The 27,175-nt window shown below is 37.7% G+C and overlaps 1 protein-coding gene across 1 annotated transcript in view; it reads left to right on the top strand.

The window, feature by feature from the left end:
* The first annotated feature begins 5,623 nt into the window (after window positions 1-5,623).
* Window positions 5,624-27,175, top strand: part of CCDC126 (coiled-coil domain containing 126) — a 33,828-nt gene continuing 12,276 nt past the window's right edge. The window contains exons 1-2 of the mRNA XM_010968624.3: window positions 5,624-6,227; window positions 19,442-19,829. Of these exons, the coding sequence (XP_010966926.1) occupies window positions 19,592-19,829 (238 nt within the window). The 5' untranslated portion in view covers window positions 5,624-6,227; window positions 19,442-19,591. The remainder of the gene's footprint in view (window positions 6,228-19,441; window positions 19,830-27,175) is intronic.

Genomic DNA, 27,175 nt, shown 5'->3' with positions numbered 1-27,175 from the left:
TCTTTAATTACTTACCGTGTTAACTTGTTTTTCCAACCCCTGCTCATAAAATCATCAGTCACAGGCCTGTTTTGTGTTTGCCATGTGTTCTCCAAGGCACTGGGTACAAAGGTGGGCCGTTGGGGCTCCAAAAATACCTGTCTATGGAATGACTGAATAGATAAGGTTATTTGTATGATAACAGTGCATGCCCTATTCTCATCAGCCATAGGAGCAGGGAGGCAGGGAAGGAGGAGAGACTGTGGTTAATGCCTGCATTAAAGTCTTTTTCTTCATTCCCTCCCTCTCAATTCTTGTGGAATCTCAGATGGCTGACAGGATGTGGGTGGGAATAGATGGATCTGACAGGGACTAGAGTTTCAAGGCTGCATCTATCTGTTCTATCTGTTCTGCTAAAGGATTGATCTGAGTAGTGTACAATGGGGAATGTAAGGGAGTGTATTGGAATGTGTGAATTTTATAGCACATGATAAAGTGGAACTTTACAACAGACAAAGCTCTTGGGATTGTAAGAATTAAAATACAATAATGGTGCGTAATACTTAGACCAAAATATGAATACAGTTCTGCACTATGTAACATCTTGTCTCTAAATTTGCAGTGTTGGACATCTTGATTGACAAGATCTCATAATCTATTTGAGAAAGAGTAAGTAGAGAGACACCTAAACATTTTTTAAGGAATAGATAAACTAAGACATAGCAAAAGCCTTGGAATTTATCAAGCACAATTATTAAAAATTGAATCTATTTTTTCTAATTTAGGATATTTGGAGGCTTTAATTTCTAAATCTAACTCCTTACCTGGAAAAAATATATAGTAATGAGTATTAAATGCAATAACATTCATCATTTTATTTATTTTACATGGGATAATTATTCTGAATTTTATAACAATGAACAAAATATAGGTAATTTTTGTGGTGAACAAGTTAGCAAAAAAAGAAAAATACATATTTGCACCTTCTGTTTGGTTAAAATACATCTCCCTGAGTGTGGATAATCCTCTGCTAGGAAATATAATGGTTATTATGATTGATAATTTGAATGTTCATCTTTGCCTTTTTGCAGTTTACATCTGGGAGTTTAAATGGGTAAGATCTGCTTTCTATAAAGGAAGGCCTAAATTTGAACTGGGCAAGTTATGATGCGCTCTTAGCATAAGGGCAGAGAGTTAAAATACTTGTCTTGGCTCAAACTCTATTACATTTTTGATTAGGAGATTTTCCTATGGTTAGCAGGCTCCTCCCACATTCCCAAACCCCAAAGAAGAGAGGCAGGTCAGGGCCTTCCTTCCCTAGCCTGTCAGACCCCCCTGCCCCAGACCACACCCTTTGGACCGCCATGTGAAAAAACAGAACTGTCCATGAAGGGTCAGGTGCATCACAGAAACATATCACAATGTAGGAGGAACAAAGACACTGTTAACCTGAATGTGCCCTTCAAAGCCCAATGGAAGGTGCTGCCTGTTTTAGGCCTTCCCAATAATGGCGTCCTTCAGGGAGGCCTCCTAAATTTCTGACCTGTTTATCTCTCCTCCTGTTCTTCTCCCTATTTCAAACTCTCAAGGAAGAGCCACCATTTCCGCACAGGTTTAGCCTAGAGTTCTTTTCATGGTCTCAGCAAATCTGAGCAATACTTCAGGCCTGAGTTTTGTCAGGCTCTACCTCATCAGAAGAGTAGAACTAGGTACTCCAATTCCAATTCCTTCTCCCAGTACAGTTTCTGTCTCTTCCTGGGAGACAACACAATTCACCTCTGCGAAAGCTATTTTTCTTATTAGCATGAGTAGCCTTGTCTTTTAGGAATAAATTACCTTCTCCCCTATGATACTGCTGACAAGGCACATTCCTACCTGAGGCCCCATGCGAGTTGGCTATGGTTTTTCTTTGATTCCAGGAAGGAATGGCTTCAACTCCGATTAAATTTATTTGAGCAGCTGATTACATTCTTTTGACTCTAGATCTCCCCTTGACAGATGAGAGGGAGGAGTTTGGCAATACATCCCACTACATCTAAGAAAATGGTTTCTAAGTTGTAAAATGCTATAAAATATAATTATTTATAATAATTTTTATAATGTCTTGAACCTTCCGAATTAATTTACCCTTTGTCTACCAGGTTGTGGGATAGAATGGAGGTGATGAGAAATCTTGAAAATAATAGTAGATGAATCTCTTGACCAGGGGAACCTCTATCAGAGTCAAACAGCATTTATTAAATATATATGATGTGCAGAGATTTGTGTATGAGGCCAGCAGGAAGATTTATTTATTCATCATTTATTTTCCAAGTGCCTTCTACCAGTATCTGGAAACAGTGGATAGTAATGTGTTTACACTCTAATATAGGAGATTGGTTTAACATACATAAATATTACATAACAAAATAGAATCTCACAGACAAGTACATGACTGTCTCCCCATCTTAAAACTTTGCATGGTTCCTTGAATTAAGTAAAAGTTTCTTAGTTTGGTATTTAAGGCTTCTAAGTTTTTGTTCCATTCTACCTTTTTGTTTGTTTGTTTTTGTCATATATCTCTACAGCAGCATTGTCCAAATGAATATGATGCAAGACACATATGCAATTTTATTTTTCTTTGTAGTCATCTTTGAAAAGTAAAAAGAAGCAAGTGGATTAATTTTAACAATGTATTTTATTTAACCAAATATATCCAAAATACTATCAGGTTAACATATAATCAATATTTCAAAGCTATCAGAGATACTTTATTTACTTTGTACTGAATTTTCAAAATTTGGTGTATATGTTACAGCACGTCTCAATTCAGACTGACCATGCTGCAAGTTCTCAAAAGGCCACATATGGCTAGCAGCTACTGTACTAGACAGCTCCAGTAATCTGTAGCCAGGTTAGCCCATGTTTTGTATCCATGACCTGTATTGCTTTGTCTCTTTTGTGCTTGGCTACCATGCAGACTTTTTCCACTCAAAACTTTTTTCTACATATAGCAGATATCACATTCTGCTGTGGACTTTTACATATCCCTCTCCCACCTACCTTAAGAGACTATCTCATTATTTTACTTACCTAAGTGTCTTTAATGTTTTGGTGTGGTCACCATAACAATCAACATTTCCTTAGGGCTTGCCATATGCCAAGCACTATGCAATCTGCTTTATATACATTAACTCATATTCTCATTTTAATTCTCACAATGTCCTTATGACATAGTTACTCTTATTACTGTCATTGTACAGATGGGGAAGCTGGATCTTAGAGAGGTTACAGAGATTGCCTAAGGTTATGGAGCTGTAAGGCTCTATATGCAGTTTGACTCCAGACTTATACTCTTTTATTTTTAAATTTGGAAACATAACACATACATGGAAAAACGTGTAAACAATAAATATACTGTCTAACGAATTATTATAAAGCTCACAACAGTGTAACCACTACCCATATCAAGAAATAGAAGATTTGTAGAATTACAGCCCATTGTTCCTTCCCAGTCTCAAATCCCTCCCCATAGGGTTCCTTCTGTCCTAGAGGGAGTCATTAGCCTCCTTTTTATGGTAAACTATTTCTTTACTCTTCACTGTTTTAACACCTAAGTAAGGATTCTTTATGTTTTTGAGCTTTAAAAAAAAGGAATAATACAGTATATATTCTTTTGTGAGTGGTTTCTTTTTCTCAGCATTTTATTTTTAAGATTCAACTTTGCATATAGTTTGTTCATTTTTCTATTATATTCTATGATACAACTACATTCCATTTTGTTGTTGATAAAAGACATTGGTTGTTCACAGTTTTTAGCTATAACCACAGTACTGCCGTTGACATTCTTATACATGTATCCTGGTGCACAAGAGCCTTTCTTAGGGTATATGCCTGGAAGTGACATGCTTGGTCATGTACAGGCCTGTGTTTGACCTTAGCAGATAAGGCCAAACAACTTTTCCAAACTGTTCTATGAATTTACTCTCCCAATAGTAAAGTGAAAATTCCTACTGCTCCACTACTAGTCAACACTTGCAATTGTCAGTCTTTTTCATTTTAGCCATTTGGGTGGGTGGTATAGTATTCTCTTGCTGCTGTGTGAACTTTCCTGTTCTCTCATGAGATTGACACTTTTTCACATGTTTACTGTTATTTGGGTTTCTTCCCTAGTAATGTGCCTGTTCAAATCTTTTTCTTATGATTATAGTTCTTTATATATTCTGGATACAAGACTTCTCTTGATTCTATGTGCTGTAGATTTTTTTTTTTCAGCTTTATTGAGAGGTAATGGACATAAAGCTCTGTATAAATTTAAGATGTAAAACAAAATGCTGTATTTGACTCTGAGGCTTGTTTTTTGAATTTTTTGCAGCTTTCCTGAGAGATAATTGACATATAGCACTGTATAATTTTAAGGTGTACAGCATAATGCTGTAATTCCTTATTTGACTCAGAGGCTTGTTTTTTAGGTCTTTTAATGATGTCATTTGATGAAACTAAGTCTTAAATATTAACATAGTCAAATTTATCAATTTTTCTGTTATAATTAGTGTTTTGGATGAATTTTAAGTCTGTCCCCTCCTCTTGAGCTCATTGTTATTTTATCCAATTTTATCTTCTGAAAGCTTTATTATTTTGCCTTTCAAATTTATGTCTAATATCCACCTGGAACTAATTTTTGTGTGTAATGTGGAAAGCCCAATGTCATTTTTTTTCCTTCCAAATGGAAATCTATTTGTCCCAGCACCAATTATTGAAAACTATTCTTTAGACATTGCTCTGCGTCACCACTATGACATCATAAATCAAATTCCATGTATGGATGAGACTTCCTGGGCTTTTTATTTTATTGGTATATTGGTGTATCCCTGATCCAATACCATACTGCCTTAATGACTATGGCTTTATAATAAAACTTGATATCTGGTTGCACAAGTTTTCCTCATTTCTTTTACTTTCTCCTCTTCCTTATGTATACTTGTCTTTGTGCTTCTGTAAATTTTTAAATTAGCTCGTTAAGTTTCTCTCTTTCTCTCTCTCTCTCTCTCTCTCTCTCTCTCTCTCACACACACACACACACACACACATACAGACCTACTGAAATTTATCTGGAATTGCACTGGATCTGCAGTTGAATTTGGGGAGACTTGACATCTTTGAGTACTGGATCTTCCAATCTGTGAACATGTTACATCTCTTATTTGTTCAGGTCTTCAATGTTTTTAAAATGTTTTCTTCGTATAGATCTTGCACTTTTTGGATTGATTTATTCCTAGATATTTGATGTTTGTTTGAAGATATTGTAAGCTTCAAATTCTCTAACTTAACAAAAATTTCAATTCTTTTTTCCCCCTGAAATATAGAAATAAGTATTATTTTAAAAAACACAATTTTTGGGGGGGAGGTAATTCGATATTTATTTATTTTTGGAGGTATTGGGGATTGAACCCAGGACCTTGTGCATGCTAAGCACACATTCTACCACTGAGTTATACTCTCCCCGACCCAAGTACTATTTTTGTGCCTATTAACTTTGTTAAACTCTTATTAATTGCAACAATTTACCTGCAGGTTCTTTCGGATTTGCCACATACATAATATTATATATGAAAAATAATAATTTTGTTTCTTCCTGTTTAGTCCTTTTATTTTTCTTGCCTTACTCCATTGGCTAAGAACATTCAGGGGCAATAACTGGCATTCTTGTCAGTAGTCACTTTTAATCACTACTGAGCCCTTCTGCCTCACGCCAACAGCGTATAATTGCTGGTTCCCAGTTGGACGGTGTGAAGTGAGACGCCCACACTCCTTTCAGCACCTGCAGAGAATTAAGGCAGAGTGTGTCTCGCGTAAGCTCCTCTTCCAGTTCCCGAAGAAGGAGCGAGCCGCCCCCTCTGGTTGTCATGCAACGGCGTTGTCCTGACCCGGAGTAGATGCCGGCGGACTAGAAACACGTGCCGCCTCTTCCGCGTTCCAGGACTACATCCCCCACAATGCCGCGCGCCGCGGGCGGCAGGACTCCGAAGTGGGGGAAGGGCTCGGCCAGGAGGCGGAGCGGAAGCAGAGTGCGAGGGAAGAGTAGAATCTCCACAATCTGGGAACCAACCTTGTCCCTGATTCTCGGCCCCGGCCTTTCTCCATCCGCACCTGGAGGCTGCTTCGCGAGCGCGGGACGCAGCTGACGCCCGCTAATCGGCTTTCGCTGCGCCGCCCTGGCTCGGGAGCCCGTTGGCGTCGGCGACGGCGACGAGAAGCCCACAGGCAAGGTAATGGGGAGGGGGCGAGAGGGAAGCGGGGGGTGGAGGCAGTTCCGTCCGCCCGACCCGCGCCTCTGGCGGAGCTCCTGGGGCCCACCGGCCGCCCCTCCTCCGCCGGGCCCCGCCCCCCGCCCCACTGGGGCAGCTGGCGCCCGGCGTCCGCGGAGCCCCGGCTCGGGGACTGGCCGGCAACCCCGGCCACCGCCCGGGTGGCTCTTTGTCCCTGCCTCTCCATGCCGACGGCGGAGGCCGTGGACCCCGGGCGGAGGACCGAGCGTGTCTGGGGCTGCGTGATCCGAGCGGGGCGGGCTCCGTCCCGTGGCCACTGGGGCGGGGGGAGCGGCGGACCTGAGCTGCGTGGATGGAGCGCCCGCGCGGCAGCCTCTCTCACTTCATTTTCCGTTTTTGGCAGCTCAGTTGTGTTCTACTTTGAGAGAAAGTCAAATGCCCTTTATAAATGCCTTCTTCAAAAAACTCAGCTCCTGGGTGACTGGTAAGGATGAACTTCAACTGCTGTGTCGACTGTGGCTTGTACTATCGCAAGCCTTGAGAGTGGCTCAGAGAGCCTGGATTTCAATCCTGACCGAGCCACTGCCTGGCGTTAGTGACCTTGGTTAGTTAAAGGCTCTAAGCCTGAATTTCCTCACCAATCAAATGGCGATAACAGTGCACACCTTTAAGTTGTTAGAATAAGAAATGATATTTTTACAACGCCATGAATTCTTCATTTGACGAAACAGTTCTTAGAATATGATACTCTCCTTAGCTATACTAAAGTGGCCTCTCGATCAGCGAGTCTTGTGTTTTTCCTTGTTTAATCATTAGCACTCTAGGTTGTGTATTCTTTTTTTTTTTTTTTAATAATTAGGTCTATTTATATATTTTTAAAGGAGATGCTGGGGATTGAACCCAAGGCCTCATGCATGCTAAGCATGCGCTCTACCACTTGAGCTATACCCTCTCTCCTAGGTTGTGTATTCGTCACTTTATACCTTGTTCGTCTTAAACCTAAGCAAAGAATTTTAAAAAATGTGCTGTCTTCTCAATTTCCGCTGTTTTAAGGTGGCTGAGAATGTTCTTAGGAAATTGATGACTCTGCTTTTCTGTGGATCAGCTTTAGAGATACAAGGACTTATTCACCCCACCCCCACCCCCAGCCGTGTCCTTTGGGAGATCCTTAGAGGAGCTTAAGTGTTTGTTTTGGCAGAGTAAGCGTCTAGGTCCCCTGCAGTCCTGATGTGGGGCTTCACCATCTTTTTACCCTATGTCAACTTTTTTCTCCCTCTCTCTACACTTTCCCACTGGTTAGTAATTTTCCCCCTTTGGGATTTGTGTTTACAAGTTGTAGTTTTTGTTCTCAGGACAAGTTGAATGATGGCAATACGTTTTATAAGGATTGACTTGAAACATTTCCCATTAGTCCCTCTTTAGTTTTGATTGTTCTTGCGCTATTGTCTCCTGAATTTTACTGACATAGGCGATGAGTTTTTCTTCAAGGAAATCTTTACGGTCCTTATTTGATTCATTTAAAAAATGTATTGTGTGCTACTTTGAGTTCAAACACAGTTGTGCTGTATATGAAATAACATGCAATACTGTTTTTGAACATACAGTTATAGTAGGGGAAGGCCAGTGGGGCCTGATGAATTTTGGTAATGTCTTGAATGATAGGTGCATTAAAAAATATTTAAGCAAAGGAGAAATCTAATGAATGTATTTCATAAAGATCCTAGAGAACCAGAGAGTTAATAAATGAAAAACTTATTTAAACTGTGGGAGATGGCATAATGCCCATAAAGATTTTCATTCATTTAAAAATGTGTTGCAGAAATACATGTTTTGGGAAAAAAAAGTTTCTATCTTGTTGCTATTTAGTGCTGTATAGGACAGAGAGTAATGACTATGGACAGAGAGTAATGACTTTGGTTCTTGTCCTAGCTCTGTCACTATCTGTTTAACCTTAGTTTCCTTTGTGGTCCTCAATTTCCTCATCTCTCAAATAGTGAAATTGGTCTGTTTCCAAAGATGGGTTTAGCTCTGACTTTTCAATGATAAGTTCTTTTTTTTTAATGTGGGAAGAAATTGATGTAAACGCTTTTTGTCATTTATTTGTGTTTTAGAGTTTTTTCCCCCCCACCTTCAGGAAGGAATACACATGAAAGGACTAGAAAGCTTCCATAAACAAGAAGCTCCACCAACCACTTCATCCCTCTCTTTCATTAGCTGCACATGTTTCTTCTGCATTTTTGACACTCTTAGTTCTTTTCCTCCCTACTGTGTATCTCTTTTCTTTACTCATAGCCTCTTTATCTGTTACACCTGCTTTTTTATAACTTGAGTTTGTCAATCCCGTAATTCAATTTCATTGTTTCTTTTTGTGAATTTTTTTCCCTTTTGCTCCTACTCCCAACATCCTGATTTTCTTAGGGGCCTCTTTTTGTCTGAGGCCTCAGGCAAATTTGCCCAGGGCTAGTCTGGCTAGCTGTGGGAGGGAGGTGGGGTCATGTGGCACAGAACATGATTGGCTGAGGCAGTGGGCAGGTCACGCTCTGCGACTGAAATATCTAGTCTGCATAATATATTTTGTCTTAAACTTTTACTGTGGCATAATGATTGAGTAGTTTCCCTTTTGCCCTGACATTCTCTATTCTTAACCCTGACTGATTTTACCCATTTTCTTTTATCTGTCTTTGTGCTCTTGAGTGCTATTGTCTTCTCTTCCCTCTCCCCAGTGTGCCATCTAAAAATGATCTGATATCTTGAGATATATTTCTGTATCTCAGCTGGGATTTTAGTGTAGCTTCTCCCATGGCAGTTCACATTTATTAGGACTGGATGGCTGTGTCCTATGTTAAAATTACCCCCCCCCACCCCCCCCCACCCCCCCCCCCCGCCAGATACTAGCCTCAGGCAATGTTACATAGAAAAAATAGAAAATACTTTAGGAATGAGCCTTTCCCCCTGAAATTACACTCAAAGGCAAGTCTGTGGAGTACTTCTGTTTTTTTGGAGAGAACTCTCTGAACCTTTGAGCTGTAGTGAACATACTGTGTCTTTTTGTAATAAACATCTGCCTTTCCAGCTGTGAATTCCTTAAGAGACTAATAGGCAGTGATTTTCGTAGCACCTTTGAGTGAGAGCTTCTGTGCTTGCTAGTTGCTGCTGTTGCTGTTGATGGTTACTTTAGCTATAGTCATAACTGCACAAAAAGTAGAGTGCTGAATGAATGCAAAAATAGGATTTGAAGGAGAGATTCTGAGGTAGGATTAGCCATCCATTAATGTTTCTAGTCTTGCTATTGTAATGTTTGCATAAAAATAAGAGGAAGTATTTCAAGATAGTCAGTGAAATGCAGTGTTTTTAAAATTTTTGACTGCAACCCGTAGCAAGAGATCTTTTTACCTTGACTCTGTGTGCATATATGTGTCTGTGTGAAAAAGAGATATATATACATACACATAAAACTGAAAGAAAGTTTTACAAAACAAAATCAGTAGTGTGTACGGTCTGCTCTGATGGTTTCTGTTTCATCTTGTTTTTTAAAAAGTGCCAGTTGCAAAGTTGATTTTTGTTCTGTGCTTTTGAAGAAACACTGGAGTCCTGGGCTGAGGAGTTTGAATGCCTAATTTCCCCCATTTGTTTGACATTGTGTAGTTATTATTCCTCTTTGTGCTTCACTTTCCTTATCTTTACTCCAGTTTAAATATTCACTGATTCTCTGTCTTTGCTTTTCCCTAGTAATAATGTTGGACTAAATATATTTACCTTTAGGTCCTTGGCTAGGGAAAAACCACTGAAATATTGCTTTGATATCTAGTTGTTTGCATCTTTGCTGTTTGGCTAGTGGCATAACAGAGCTTTGTACAGATCTTTGGAGGTCTGTAAATCTTGTAAATTGGAGTAGAGACTTTAAGGCCTGTAAAACAGTAATATACATATTAAGAAAATAACTTCCCTATGTTCTTTGTTTTTCTATTTTTGTGTTCTTTAACAAGGAATATTTTAGACTTTGAAAAATTATATTTAAAATGCTTAATACAAATTGTCAGTTAACATGCTGGCAGATTCCTACCCCATCTTACCACTGCCCTCTTCATATTAGAAAATGCCAATAAGAATATGTTTTTCCGTGTAAAGACCACCATGTCAGGTCATTACTGTTCTGTATGTTACCTAAACGAGACTGCCGTTCTCATAAGAGAGGGAATGCAAAACTTTTTTCGCTTGTGAGTTTCCTTCTGCTCGCTTTGGGTGATTTTCTTCAAACCAGGCCATTCCATGTGGGGATAGGGATCGCTCTCATTCTCATTTATTTGTGCTGAGGAGACTAGGAATAAAGAATTTCTTGTCTGCTCCCAAGATTCTGGTTGGAAAAGAATTCTAAAGGTTTTAGTTGGAAGGAAATTGGAAGCAGACTTTGTACTTCCTCTTCTTTCTCAGGTCGGATCTTAGAGGGCCTTCCTTGACCTCATATCTCATGTAGACTCCTCATCTCGCATCACCCTGTTTATTTTCTCCATAGCAATTTGTCGCAAGCTGAAATTAGCTTGTTTCTGTGTTTGCTTGTTTACTCTCCCACCCCTATTAAAGCATAATCTCCAGAAGAATAGGAATCCTGTCTTAGCTTGTTTTGTCTTTCATATCTCCAGTTTCTGGCACAAAGTAGGTGCTTTAATAAATACTGTGAATGAATAAGCGAGCAAATGAATGAATAAATCAAATTCTTTCATGCTTTAAATGAAACTACATGTAGTAGATGTTGTGTTCGAGCATGGGCCTTAATGTATCCCCTCCACCTGCAATTCTTTTTTTCTGGAAATGTGTTTTTTCTTATTAGTGTATTTGCTGATCTTGGTGAAGGTATCTACATCCAGAAGACCTTGTATTTGTCTTTATTTTTCTTCGTATTTTTTCCCTTGTAGTTTTTTTGCCTATGTGAGAAAAAAGACTAAGCTCTAGGATTTATTTATTTATTTAACATTTTTTATTGATTTATAATCATTTTACAATGTTGTGTCAAATTCCAGTGTTCAGCACAATTTTTCAGTTATTCATGGACATATACACACTCATTGTCACATTTTTTTCTCTGTGAGTCATCATAACATTTTGTGTATATTTCCCTGTGCTATACAGTGTAGTCTATTCTACAATTTTGAAATCCCAGTCTATCCCTTCCCTCCCTAGGATTTCTTAAATTCTTCCTATAGCAACTTTGTAATACTTTGATTTATGTGAATTTGAAACTTTAATATGGCAACTTGATAATTTAATGAATAGTCCAAATTATATATCTTCAGAATTAGGATCATTGCCCTAACCTACCATTACTGTTTTCTTGTTACATTACTTTAATGCAAAAAAGAACAATCTTCATTTCATATTACAATTCATTCAGTATTTAGTCTTTATTTTTCTTTTTCTTTTTTTTTTTTTTAACATAGTCTTTCTAATGGTGGGAAGGGAGGTAGTGTGTTATAGAGAAAAACCTGAATAGTGAGACAAGACCTGTGTTCTGGACCAATACAGTTTCTGCCACTGATTGCCTCATTTTAGGCAAGACACTTACATCTCTGGGCTTTAGTTCCTTCATCTTAAATATGAGGAGACTGGATATTTCTTCTCAGGTTCTTCCAGGCCAGAAATGGATAATTGAAAATACAGTCTTCCCTCAGTATCTACAGGGCATTTGTTCCAGGACCTCACCCCAAACCCCTCCACAGCTGCAGATGCCAAAGTCTATGGAATGCTCAACTACCTCATGTAAAATGGCATATTATTTGCATTAATCTACACACATCCTCCTACATACTTTAAATCATCTGTAGGTTACTTATAATACCTAATACATGTAGATGCTATGTAAAGAGTTGCCAGTACACAGCAAATTCAAGTTTTGCTTTTTGCAGCTTTCTGGAATTTTTTTCTCAAACGTTTTCTATCTGCAGTAGGTTGAACCTGTGGGTATGGAACCTGCTGACTACTTTAATTTTATCTTGAGATTCCCATTGCCTCCACTACCCTCAAAAATCATTGCAGGGAGGTCACATTGGTGCTTGGGAGAAAGAGGGGTTAGACTCAGAGGTGTGTTTAAAGTAAATATAAGACATCTCTGCTGATGGTTCACCAGGCTCTGTGGGAGTTATGGCATCCATGTAGGGCATGTTGCTCTTGCCCGTAAGGGACCTGGGACTGAAAGAGACAAGGCTCACACACGTGATTGGATGATACGATGTGTAAAATCAGTTCGTATAATGTGCTGTGAGATGTAAAAGAAGATCAGAGTGGGCTAGAATAAGGTAATGAGGTTTTAAAATCCTTCTGGGTAAAGTAGCATTCAAGCAGATACTCTAGTCTCATTTTAGGCTGTACGGAAGAGGAACTGTTCACATCAGTAGCATGCTACTGTGTCATCTTTCAGGACTGGGTAATTCTTCAGTGACTACTACCCATGAAGTATTTCATGTTGTCCACAAATTCTAAGTAGAAACTTTTTCAAAACTGCATCCTTTAAGCCTCTAACTGAATCAGAGGATGTAAGGAAACATGTTTGGTAAATAAAAATATATAAATGTAAGGTATTATTGCCATTGAATGAGAAAGTGAGAAGACTGGCTTGATTGTGGGAGATATTTTTGTTACTGCTGGGAAATAAATTTGGTCTCTGGGTACTGGATTATGGAGGAACATGAGAGCTAATCAGGAGTTTTATTTGAGTCTAGTAAAACATCCCCTGTATGAACTCAAGTTACTCAGATTAAGAATTACTGGCTTTGCTGCATAAGTGCCCAACACTAATAATAAATGTTAGTATTTGTTGAGTAGTATGCGGTGTCATTTATCCTCACCAGTATTAGGTAGGTACTCTTGTCTCCATGATATAAGTGAAGACATCAGGGTTTAGGGAGATAAAATAACTTGGTTAAGGTCTTAAAGATAGAATATAGTCAGCCTGTTTGTATCTGCAGTTTCTGCATCTGTGGATTCAACCAACTGTGGATTGAAAATATTGAAAAAATAATAATTCTGGGAAGCTCCAGAAAGCAAAACTTGAACTTGTCTCACAGGAACAACTATTTACATAGCATTTACATTGTATTGGGTATTATTAGTAATCTAGAGACGATTTAAAGTATATAGAAAGATGTGCAGAGGCGATATGCAAATAGTGTACCACTTTATATGAGGTACTTGAGCATCTGTGTTTTTGGTGTCCACTGGGGGTCCTGGGTTCAATCCCCTGTAGATACCAGGAGGGACTGTATGTAATTTCATATGCAGAATGACAGACTATCTTGAGGCTGGAGGTTGGGTAGGAGTGGGAGTGCTTCTTTTTGAAGAGGTGACATTTGAGTTAAATACTAAAGGATAAACAGGAATAAGCCATGGGGAGAGCATTCCAAGCAGGGGAATAAACAGTTGTATAGACCCTGAAGTCAGAAAGAATTTGGTGAGTTTTTATTACTAAGGCTATTGCCTCATAATCATACCCCTGCCCCTCCCACAAGTGGAAAACAGTTACTCAGAAAAAAATTTCAGGAGGAAGCTGCAAAGAGGAAAACACAAGAACTGGTTAGAACCATCTAGGCCCAAGATTTGACTTCCAGTGGATCTTGAGCCTCATTGTATACTCATTGTAATATATTAGCATGCCAAATGATGAACCCACCAGCACCATGACAATTGATGATTGCCATGACAACAACCAGAAAAACCCATAGAAGGACTGAAAAAGAGTGTTGGATCAGTTGCAGGTCAAAACCACTCATGACTATTCCATCCCCCTTTCCAAATCCCTCCCTTTTACCTCTACCCTTCTATATATTTGATGTCTATGCCTGAATAGGGTTGACAAGTTGATTTGTGAACGAGGTTCCCATTTCTCCATTCTTTGGCCACTGAGTAAAGCTCTTGCTGTTCCAGTCTCAGCATTGGTTTTGTTACTGGCTCCAGGAATCCAGTTGGGAAAAGAACCTCCCTGACAGCGACAGGGGGTCTCTTTGGGGCTAGGACCTCAGTGAGGTCCAGTCCACCAATTCAGTAACATTTGCCTAGCATGGCTGTAGCATAGTGAGCAGGGGGAAGTGATCAGGACAGAAATAAAGGTAGAAGTCAGATGGTGCAGGGCCTTCTGGACTGTGGTAGAGTTTTAATTTTATTTTAAGTGCAATGGGAAATGATTGAAGAGTTTTTAAGCAGGGGAACGATGTGATTTGACTTTGTATGTGTATGATAAAACGAATACATAACATAAAATGTACCATTTTAACCTTTTTTAAGTGTACAGTTCAATGACATTAAGTACATTCACATTCTTGTGCAACGATTACTGCTGTACATCTCCGGAACTTTTTCTTCATCCCAGAGTGAAGCTCTACTCTAAACTTTAAACTGTAATTCTCCATTCTCTCACCTTCCCAGCCCCTGGTAACTATCATTCTACTTTCTGTCTCTGGATCTAATTATTCTAGGTACCTATATAAGTGGAATCATGCATTATTTGTCTTTTTGTGTCTGGCTTCTTTAATTTAGTATAATATCTTTAAGGTTCATCCATGTTGTAGCTTAGATCAGAATTTATTCCCTTTTAAAGCTGAATAATACTCCATTGTATGTATATACCACATTTTGACTGTTCGTTGATAAATACTTGTGTTGTTTCCACCTTGCAGTGCTGCAGTAAACATGGGTGTACAAGTATCTCTTTGAGTCCCCGCTTTCAGTTCTTTTGTTATTATACCCAGAAGTAGAATAGCTGGCCAAATGGTAATTCTGTGTTTAATTTTTTAAGGAACTATCATACTATTTTCCACAGCACCTGCACCATTTTACGTTTTTACAGCACTGCCCAAAAGTTTCAATTTCTCCCCATCTGCACTGACACTTTTTTGCCGGGGGCTGGGGGAGGGGGGCTAGGTGGGTGGATAATTGCTGTAGGGGAAGAAAAAAACTTTTTCATCTACCTCCTTAGGTTCATTGCCTGGGCTTTGCAAACTAAACTGACAGAAGATCAATTAACAGAAGACAGGTTTATTTCATATGTAAATAGTGGGCATCACAGAAATGAAATGAAAACTCCAAAGAAACAATTAGTCCTGAGAGCTTATATACCATTTAAACATAGAGCCATAAATGTGGAATTATGACAAGAGAAAGTAAAAGGAGTTTGAGCTTCTGGAGTCAGTAAATTGTGGGCGGGTAAATAAATGGGGGAAACTAATGGAAGATAAGGTTTGTTTTAGTAAAGTGTGTACAGTACAGATTTGTCTCAGCATCAGCTCCCTGTCTCCTGTGATAAGAATGTTTTCACCTTTCTCAGTGGAAATTCATGTCTTGCTTTTAGGTAGAAAGTGGGAGGGCTGGGAACCATTTCTGCATTGGCTATTTCTCAGTTACCTTCCGCTGAAAATAATCCTTATGCTAAAGTGGCATAATTTGTGGCAATCCCATATTCTGATGCCCTTCTGAGCCATTCTAATGGGTGTGAAGTGGTATTTCATTGTGGTTTTAAGTTGCATTTCCCTAATGATTAGCGATTGGAGTATCTTTTCACGTGCTTATTGAAAATTTGCGTATCTCCTCTGGAGAAATTAAAATTATGATTTTTTAAATCATGACTTTCGTTTTGCTCTGAGGAAAATGGCTTGAAGTAGGGTTGGAGAGGAAATTGGGAAACCACTTGAGAAGCAGCCACAGAAATTCACTTGGAGGTAATAGTTCTTGGACCGCACTCTGCTGCCCTCCGTCAGATCCAGTACTCCACAGCTGCTTCATTTTAAGGGGTCTTCTCTCCTTAATTCTTCTACCTTTGGGCCATGGGGAGTGTAATTCCTTTTGTAATTTCTGCAATTGGGTGAGTTCTTTACCCTGGGAATCCTAAAAATATTCAGGAGTTTATCTAAGGTCAAAATAATACTGATGATGAAGAGTGATAATGATTTTATTTTTGCCTTTAAAAACTCTCCAGTTGTTACTTGGGACAGATTTGAAGTTTTATCTTTGCTGTTCCCAAGACAAACCCTTTTCATAGTAAATATTTTACTCATCTCTACAGAAAAATATCTAAGAAACACAAGCAAGTTACAAAGTAATTAAATTTCTTACTGTAGTAGTCCCTGTAAAAGTTCCTGACTTCCCTCTGAAATGGTCTGTTTTGATTTTGTGAGGGCAGTTCTGAGCACATTCCGTATAGAGTCAAGGCTATGAAGACCTTTGGTGAAGGCCTCTTTTCTGAATTTGATGGTACAATTAGGTAATATATAGTCAATATAGAGCAATAAAGGTCTCAATGTTTGCAGCTTAGATATTTGGGTCCTTCACACTGAGAAACACCAGTTTTAAACTAGGCCTCCTCTTCCCTGGGATTTATTGCTTTGGGGGCACATCCTCCTCAGTATGCTTCTGCCTTGTCCACTACGAGTGTTTTCTCTCTGTGTCCCCATTTAAGCAAAGTTCGTGTTCATGATGGTGAGCAGCCTATCATCCTTAAGCTTGTACCTCCTTGGAAGGATTTTCCTCTTATGGATTAGGCTCCCTAGGTTTGACTGTTGTCCTCCACTAGCCAGCCCCACCTCCTTCCCTGTGAATCTCCTGTTCTCTGCCTAATGTCATTTATAGTTTGGGATTTGTCACTTTTGTGGAGCTTTGTAAAATCTAGGGGTTCTAATAGGGCTGAGTTTAAGGATCTTTTTAAAGGAAAGGACAGATCCTGAATGGAGATACAGATTCTGAATTTGTGGACTTGCAGCTCTTGCCAAAGTTTAGACAAGTGAAGTCAGTGGGCCTAGGTAAAAATCTTAGGCAGGGCAACCTCTCAGAGCCTTAATTTGATCATCTTTAATGTGAGAATAACAACATTTTTCTTTGGGGGTTATGCAAATGTTAAGTGAAATAACCCTTGTGAAGTGTCTGTTTCAGAGTTGGGCACATGGTAAGAGCTCAGTTCACTGCTGCGGTTTCTGCTGCTGCTGTTTTATTGCCATTGCTGTAAAAGAGGGGCGGTGGTTAAGAGCCTGAGCTTTGAATCCTCTACCTCTATCCAGTTGTATGACCTTGGGCAGGTTATTTAATGTCTTTGCCTCAATTTTTTTCACTGAGGAGAATATGGGGTGTTCTGAAGATTAAGTTAATTCATGTAAGGAGTATAGAACAGAATCTTGTACAAAGTAAGTGATCATAGTAATGGTTGTTGCTGTTATTTAACTGAAGTGTACCCTCTTTGCCTCTGGTTTCAAGTTTCTTCCTTTTTGGCCTTGCATGTGTGTAGTAACATAGAACCTTCTAAGCGGTCATTTTAACTTTCCTTTGCCAAAGTACCTTACACATCTGTATTCTCAGTTATCTGGTGATGTCACTTTTCTGGCTTTATTATCACACCAGCTTTAGAACCCTGTTGTGACTGCTGCAGGACAGATTCCCAGCTGTTCTTTCCACGGGGTGCTAAGTCAGATGACGTAGCACACAGGTCAAACTTGAAAAGACATAGGAGCCTGTAAAGATTTATAAAGGAAGAATAAATTTAACATACAGGTGTAAAAGACTTCTAACATTTTGTTTGGGAATCCAGAATTTCTACTTTCTGAACTTAAATGTAAAATCTCCGTAGAAAAAATACTAGGTAATGTTTATCTTAACTTTGCTAAGCAAAGTTTAGTAATCCAGTATTGATATTAATGCTATTGTTTCAATAAGACCCGAAGTAGAAGAAAATGAGTTTATTCCTGATTTTTAATGCAGTTATTACTTTACCGCAGTAATTAACATACCCAGTTAGTGGTATAGTCATGCTTGTAGTAAGGTTTGTCAGGATGGGTACACTTCAACAAGGGTAGATGGCTGTTCTTCAAACCTGGAGCTCCAGGATTTATTAGATGTGTATCAGGGACTGGGTAGCAGGGTGGGGAAAAGGAAGAGTGGGAGTTTTCTGAAGAGCAGTTGTCAAGGCAGAAGAAGATCCCCCACTAACACATACTTCAAAACACACGCATCTACTAGGGAAGCTTTGTATGTGTTTTGTATCTTGATACTTTGCATAAGATTATTAAAAACGATTTTCTTATTTTACTTAGAAGAAGGTTTGAAAACACCTGTGCTAGAAAGCAAATTTCTAGGGCAGAGCCGTAGTTTCCCAGCTACCTAGTGTATATGCTGGCTCAGTTAATATCTGCTGAAAGTGATCAAATGCTCCGCAGAGTTTATTGATACTGTATTCATTTCTAGTCTTATCCTCAGACTAGACTTTATTAGTTCAGTTATGTGATTATATCCTTCTAAAGGGGTTAAAATGTTTTATTTGCCCATACTACCACAGGAAGTTAAACAGTTCTTAAGGATTATTTTCATTAAGCTGTGAAATGCACTTTTTGACTCCAGGTGTATTTCTATCTAAAGAATTTTACTTCATTAGGCATAATTGAAGAGTTTTCTTCACTGGAAACTTTGGTAATTCATGTACATTATTACTGTCCAGGTGTTTGAAGATTCCATGACTGTCATCACCTTTCTGTTTTTTAAAAAAAAATTAAGTATAGCCTTTCATTTTTTCCTTAAATTATAAAAATACATACTTGCATCATTTAAAATTTAGAATTCTAAATTTGGAAATATAAAAAAATTTGAGCACTTGTCTGGCATAAACCTAAAAGTATAAATTAGAAATTGTAACTAATTTTTCATCTTAGGTTGGATGCTTCTTAAGATTATCCCATTGCCATTAGCAGTATTTTGTAGTGACATTTCAAATATTGACACACTTATATATATTGAGGGATTTTTTTAAAGTCAGATAGCCATTTTGATTTTCCAGTCTGTTTCACCTTTCCTCATTTCTCACTTGCATTTTGGCATCAACTTTTTTTTTTTTTAAAGAGAAGGAGGAATAATAATTTTCAGACATTTAGGTTAGTAACCTATATTTGAGTAGACTGAGATCTCCTATAAATCTTATTATATGTCTATATTGCAGATGGCAAGAAGTCATTCAAGAAGTCATGGTGGCCTTTCTTTCAGATAGTTTTAATGAATTGACATTTTATTTCTAGTTTAAATTTTTGAAGAGCTATGTAAATGAAGCTGATAAAAGACCTGGAAGCTTTAGTGGTGGAGAAAGTTATTGAAGTTCCAAATCAAAATTGTTTATAGAATATCTCCTTAAATCTATCACTGTCTATTCTGTTACTGATATAGGTTAAGACTAATCACCTTTTTTCTTCTCAATTTTACAGAGTTGTTTGAGAGTTGGAGGCAACCTTGCTGAAGATGAAGAATATACAGTATTAGAGGAGATTTTTTCTTTTTTCTTTCAACAATCTTGATTATTTGGTGGCTTGCCTCTAGTTACCATTTTTCAGTTGAGTCTGTTTGCTTCATCAGAAATGATTTTTACAATCTCAAGAAAAAATATGTCCCAGAAATTGAGTTTACTGTTGCTTATATTTGGACTCATTTGGGGATTGATGTTACTGCACTATACTTTTCAACAACCAAGACATCAAAGCAGTGTCAAGTTACGTGAACAAATACTAGATTTAAGCAAAAGATATGTTAAAGCTCTAGCAGAGGAAAATAAGAACACAGTGGATGTCGAGAATGGCGCTTCTATGGCAGGATATGGTAAGATAACTGTAGAATTTCCTAGTTTTCTCCTTTTATCCCATTTTAAAGATAGTCATGGAAATCCAACTCACTACTTCATGCATAGGTCTTCAGAGTAATTTTTTCTTGACTTTTTATTATGAAAAATTTCAAATTGACTGAAAAATAGAAATATGATAAATAGCCATATGTCCATCACCTCCATTTTAACAATTATTAACATTTTGCAACATTTGTCTAATTTTAAAGACTACTGAAATTATAGAAATTGTGACATTTCACTGCTAGATATTTCCATATCTGTTTCTAAAATAATTACCTTTTTCTACATAATTATAATACTGTTATCATCCTTAGTTCAAATTTACACTTTCCTCATTATCTATTGTATAACATTTTTTAATTTCCTGAGAAGTAGCATTTGCCTGTATCTCTAGTGTTGTTGCCATTTTTCCTTTCACATCCTCATTCCTTCTGTGTTTTAAGTTCCTTGTGATGCCATGTTCTCTCTTGTCTTTTAAGACTTAGAGAAAGAGAACACTTTGTGTACATATGAGTTGTGGATATTTTTTCTATTTCAGTGATTTCTTTAAAAAATTGAAATTATACATGTATCCATTTAAAGAATCAAAATGTGTTATAATTCTTAAGAAAGGGCAGTTCTTTCCCTCCACAACAGTCCTCAAATTTCCCATTCCTTTGAGCCAGCCATTTAAAATTATTTAATCTGGTTTATTTGTTGATTACCTCCATATCTCTAAATAACATGTTCTATGAGCTACTTCTTGATTTTTCAGTTATAGAAATTATCTGTTAATATCCCACTGTGCAAGGTAGGGGTTCAGTTTTCTTCCTTACCCAGAATTGCATCCCACCCACCCCAAGCTGCATTCACACACACACGTGTTTCTTGGCCTGCCAATTTCCCATTGTAATTTTTGTTAGAACAGTGTTCATTCTTTGCATTATTACAACTGTGTCGATGGTATTTATTACTGAACCTTGTAGTACATTATAATTACTTTTCCTTTTCTGTACAACTGTTTTTTCCCCTCTAGAATAAGTTTTGATTTTTGTTTCTTTGCCTAGTTTTCTAGCCCAGCTCCCCAACAGCTGTTTAAATTTCTTTTCGGTATATTCAGACACATTAGGTATTTCATCACTTTCTTTATCTTGAAGAGCCTTTGGATATTTGCTCTGGTCTGGACGGTTTCCTCTCTAGACCTATAGTGGTGAGTAGTTCTAGAATCTCACTCCACCCTCATCCTCTGGACGCCCTTTACCTCTCTCGTGTTGTATCTCCTGTTTCTTAGATTCCTGTGGCTTTCTCTTTATTGGTCAAATTCTCATTTTAGGGGAACAGATCCTCTGGAAGTTTCCTCAGAAAGATACAAAGGAGATAAAAGTTTTGAGTTCCTGCATACCCCCTTACCTTCATGCTTAACTCACAGTTTGAGTATGGAATCCTAGTTTGGGAGTAGTTTTCCCTTGGAATTCAAAGACTTTGGTCTTTTTTTCCTCCTCCTTAGCTTCCAGGGTTCTTTTGAGAATCTGATGCTGTTAAGATTCTTCATCCTTTCTATGTGGCCTATTTTGGGGAAGCTTGTAAGATCTTTGTCCCATACTGTTCTGAAATTTCTTGATGATGTGCTTGGGAATGGATTTTTTTCATATATGTGCTGGCACCTCCATTGGGCACTTTAATCCTGACATTTATGTCCTTCAATTCTGGGATATTTTTCTGGGAATAATAATTTTAGTTCTTCCTCCTCTTTGTTTTCATTTTTTCTTTCTGGAATTCTGTTACTCAGTATTGGGCCCTCTGAACTGGTCCTCTAATTTCCCTTTATTGACTCTCCTAGTTTCCATCTCTTTGTCTTTTTGCTTTATTTTTTGAGATATTTCCTCAGCTTTATTTTCAGTTCTATATGGAATTTTTCACTTTGTCTCTCACATTTTTAACATCTAAGAGCTCTGTTTTGTTATTTCTTTAAGGGTATCAGTGATAGCTTTTCTGAAGTGTTCTTATGTTTCTTCCAAATATGTTTGGTGATCCTTAAGGCTTTTTTTTTTTTTTTTTTTTTTTAAGAGTGAGACACTGAAAGCTTGATAGATAGGGAGTGCTGAGTTGTTGGGTGTTATTTACTGTAAGATGATCTGGCTGGGATGTTTCCTTGGGGGAGTGTCCCTAATATTTGTGATGACTTCTGATACTAACTTCTTGGAATTAGGCTAAATTTCACAGATTAAGGGCATAATCTTCTATAATACTGTCCTTACTTCAGACAGTAGCCATAAGTTTGGGTGTTTCTAGGCCACTCCCACTGTTGAACAGCTGGCTACAAACTCAGGGGCCTTTGCTGCCCTTCAGGTAAATAATTCATTAGATCAGCTCACGGAACCCACTGAAAGTTTTATTATAGCAAAAAGAAAATCAGAACTAGTCAAAAGGAGAGACACACAAGGCAGGGTCTGAGAGGGTTCCAAGATGCAAAGTTTCTGTTGTCTTCTCCTCATGGAATCAGGGCACATTGCCCTCCTGGCATATCAGTATGTGACAATAGTAAAAGTGTTTCCAACTAGGGAAGCTCACCCAGACTTTGATGTCCAGAGTTTTTATTGGGGTTTCATTTTGTAGGTATGAGTGACTGAATCATTGGCCACATGGTTGAACTCATTTTCCAGGTCTTCTGTCTTTGCTGACTGAAAAGCCCTAACCGTCTAATCATAGGGTTGGTCTTTCTGGCATGGCTAGCCCCCATTCTGAGTCATCTCAGCACAAACTATCTAGGGGCCCACTCTGAATCCCCTTTTAATATAAACGTTCAGGTGTGGCCCCAGGGGCCCACCATGAATAACAATGACACTCCTGTCACTCAGGGAATTCTGAGCATTAATTTTATTTAAAAAATTTTTTTCTTTTTAGTGGAGATACTGGGGATTGAACCCAGGACCTTGTGTATGCTAAGCATGTACTCTACCACTGAGCTATTTCCCTCCCCCAATTCCCAGCATTTAGAGGCTCCCTCCTAGGAACCTGAGACAAAGGGCAGCCAAATTCTTTATTATATAGTATCAGTGTCTGTTTCTTTCATGTATTCCAGTATAAGTGTATTTAGGTCTTTTCTCTTGAGCTGTTCAGATTTCCTAGAGAAGGACTTAGAATCTCTTGCTGAACGTACAGGCCTCCAAGTATTCTGGGATCTGAATGAGAGGAAAAGGGTTCTGGGAGGAAGAGTAGCCTCAGCACTCACTATGTGAACTTTCACTTACTCCCCCAGTTTTCAGTTTGGTACCCAGGCCCTCAACTGCTTTACTGGCTTCTAAAAATATAGCTCAACCCCCCCCACCCCCCAAAAAACACACACAAAAATACAGCTCAGATTTTCTGCAGTGGAGGTGGGGCTGTTACCCAGTTTTGGAGAGGTAAAGAGAATGTAGGAGTCAGATTGCTTCACAGGTAAATCTTCACCCAATCCTTCTGATTTTGGTCCCTTTTTCACCCATATTTTCATTGGTACCTGGTGCAACAATTCCTTGGCCTTTTAAGGGTGGGTTTCTGTGGAGAAAAATGAATTGCTTTTTGGTTTTTCATATTTCTCTTTTAAGATCCAAATTTTTCAACTCTGCTCAGTCAGTTAACACTCATCCATCTGCTTTCCAGCTTCTGGAGTTTTGTTGCTGTTGTCTTCTCTCTTGTTACCTTTGGCCTCACGGATTTATGCTTAAAAAGAAAAAGGAAAAGAGAAAAGCACCTTTACTATTTTGGTGGGGTAACCAGAGTCAGCAGAGGTTAAATACCTTTGTTCAGTTTACCATCTTTATCTGGGAATGCCCTGGACACTTACTATTTTTTCCTCTCCTCCTTATAGTGGTCTTTATGAAGTGATGAGGGTTAGTCTGCATTTGCTCTTGGGGATCCAGTTTAGAGGACTAGAGATGAAGGAGTTGGTATAAACGGAGTTGGAGGTACTTGCACGTAAAGACAGTTATATTGCTTTGCATTCTGGTTAGTCAGAGGACACAGAGGACACAATGAAGAAGCAGTTCTTTTGGAATAAGAGAAATACTTGAAAATTCCTTCTACTTGAGTGAAATAACTGATACTTTAAAAGGTAGCCATCTGCTGTGCTGCCCAGCTGTGTGGAACAACTCACTTTTAAAAGCAAACATGAAAATTAAAGAGTTTGAGATTTGTAGATACTAACTACTATATATAAAATAGATAAACAACAAGGTCCTACTGTATAGCACAAGGAACTATATTCAATATCTTGTAATAACCTACAATGAAAAAGTATATACATATATATATATAATATATAATATATATATAATTGAATCACTGTGCTGTACACCAGAAACTAATGAAACATTGTAAATCAACTTTACTTAAATTTTTAAAAAAGCAAAAATGAGACACCTACACATGGTATTTTATAAACTGTATTTTAAAATTTAATATCTGATAGAGATACTTCTATGTCCATGAATATATGCCTGTATCACTTAATGGCCACATAGTATTTAACCAATTCTCTGAAATGTTTTTTACTTATTTCTGGTTATTAAAAATTTATTATAAGCATTCAAATATTATAGAAATATACAACATAGATAAGTAGAACACAGAAAATGTCAGTTATTTGGCATGTATCAGGGGTAGCATATTTTTTCTTATAGGGCTAAATAGTAAATATTTTCAGCTTTGTGGATCGTATGATCTTCTTTGCAATAGCATGTCTATGTTCCAGTAAAACTTTTTCACAAGCACAAGCAGCCAGATAGTTTGCCACCCATGGTCCAGCACATTGTTTTATTTTGAACAAAAATAGGCTTGTACTGTGGATACTAGTTTGCCAGTTACTTGTTTTCACTTAATTGTAGATATCCTTCCATGTTATTACAGGTAGGTCTGTCTCATCCTTTGTAATGACTTAATATTGTTTCATTTTATAAATTGTTTTCCCACTTTTTGTGTAGTGATGGGTAATTTTTTGGTAACCTTGTGTGTTTGATTTAATGCTGCAGTGTATGTGTGTATGTATATGAAATATGTATGAGTAATAAATGTGTGGTTATTTCATGTTTTTATGAATGTTTCAGAAGGGTAGATTTCCTAGAAGTAGAATTTTTTGGTCAAGGATATGCATGTTAAATGTAATAATAGGCACTTGTCAGGTTGCCCTCCAGGGTGGCTCTGCCAGTATACATTCCTACTGCCACCTTCCCACCAGTGAGAAAGCACCGGTTTCTCTACACTGTGCCAATTCTGTTGAATTTTAAATGGCATCTAATTGTTTGCTTTTGCATTTCTTTGCTTATGGGAGAGGTTGAAACATTTTCTTGTTTGTTGGCTATTTGTATTTCTTGTATGTATGAGAGTGTATCCTTTGTCAGTTTTTCTGGGAAATTTATTAAGTGACTGATTCTTTATAAAGACACTCATACTGTCATTTATATGTTGCAGATGTTTTCCTTTCGTTTTTCAGTTCTCAAATAACTTGGTATATTGTTTTTAAAAATTTATGTAGTAAAATGTGTTCATTTTTTATGGTTTAGTTTTATGCTTAAAATGTTTTTTCCAAAACTTATATATTTAAAATAGACTTTATTCTTTTAGAGCAGTTTCGTGTTCACAACAGAATTGAGCAGAAAATAGAATTCCCACATAGCCCTTCCCACCCACACATATATACTCCCCTACCTTCAACATCCCTCATCAGTGTGGCGTATTTGGTACAATCAGTGAACCAACATGGGCACATTATTATCAACCAAAGTCCATAGTTTACATTATTAGGATTTACTCTTGATGTTGTACATTCTATGGGTTTTGACAAATGCATAATGACATGTAGCCACTATAGTATCATACAGAATAATTTCATTGCCCTAAAAATCCCTTGCGCTCCATCTGTTCATTCCTCCCTCCCTCCCTCTCCCCAAACCCCTGAAAACTACGATCTTTTTATTGTTTCTGTAGCTGTGCCTTTTCCAGAATGTCATTTGATTGGAACTGTACAGTTTGTAGCCTTTTCAAACTGGCTTCTTTCATTTAGTAATATGTCTTTAAAGTTTCTTCTATGTCTTTCATGGCTTGATAGATCTTTTTTTTTTAATAGCACATATATTTTTTAATTTACATATATGTACTGTTCATTGTTTCTAAGAACATTTAGAGCTTTAGCTTTTTGAACTTACATAGTTATCAAAGGAATAAAGCCAACCACAAAGTAAGAATTAACTCAAAAAGATATATACACCCTGCTATTAACAGCAACATTATTTATAAGTGCAAAAATATGGAAGTATCCCAAGCGCACATCAATAGTTGAATAGATAATGGCGATGCAGCATGTGTGTGGGTGTGTGTGTGTAAATAAATAAATATGTGTAATGGAATACAACTCACCCATAAAAAAGAAGGATATTTTGCCATTTGTGGCCCTTCATTCACTTTTTTTTTTTTTAACTTCAAAAACCAGAATTTTATAACTGGCAGAGACATTTCCATTACATCAAAAACAACAGAATACCTAGAAATAAACTTAACCAAGGAGGTTACCTATACTCTGAAAACCAAAATGACACAAAGAAATGGAAAGATTTCTTGTGCCCTTGGATTGGAAGAATCAACACTATCAAAATGGCCACACTACCCAAAGCAATCCACAGATCCAAAGCATCCCCCATCAAAAAACTTTTATTCTAATATTTGTTTGTTTACATTTAATTCTGTAATATATTTGAGATTTCTGGTGCAAGCAGTAAGAGATGCAGGTTCTTTTTTCCAAATTAGATAGTTACTTATTCCAGTTTGATTATTTGAATTCTGTTCTTTGCTCCATTAATTTGAAATAGCAGTATAAGCTACAATAAGATGAGAATTTCACAGGTTCTGGAGAACTTGAACCTTGAGCCATCTGTAGAAACTGTTTAGCCTCTCCTTGCTATACAAAAAAGCTAGTCAGTCAAAAATATTTACTGAATGGCCTTCCTTTGAGCTATTAACCTATTTTTCCAGTTGGTAAAATAAGCATAAACTAATATATATATTTTTAATGCTAGTCTTCAGTGAGTTGTTACTATTGCAAAGGCCATGGACAGATCAGTTCAACTTTATAGAGTACTGTCTGTAAAGTTTGAGCAGTAGCTTGTGCTTTCTATTTAACATGTAATCGTTTCTAACTGCCTTATGTCTTATTCTCAACATTCCTAGTCTTATCTGACTATGAAGACTTTTGTTTCTTCCTGTGTAACATTCTCTCTTTTGGATTCTGGGATTTGCCTAGAACAATAAGGGGTTCTTGCTCTGAGCCTCCCAGTGACTGTTACAGAACAGTGTGCAGTTGATATGTGGT

The sequence above is a fragment of the Camelus bactrianus genome, chromosome 7 (genome assembly GCF_048773025.1).
Source record: "Camelus bactrianus isolate YW-2024 breed Bactrian camel chromosome 7, ASM4877302v1, whole genome shotgun sequence".
Classification (NCBI taxonomy): Eukaryota; Metazoa; Chordata; class Mammalia; order Artiodactyla; family Camelidae; genus Camelus; species Camelus bactrianus.
Note: the sequence above shows the minus strand (reverse complement) of the source record. Positions and strands in the feature narration are given on the sequence as shown.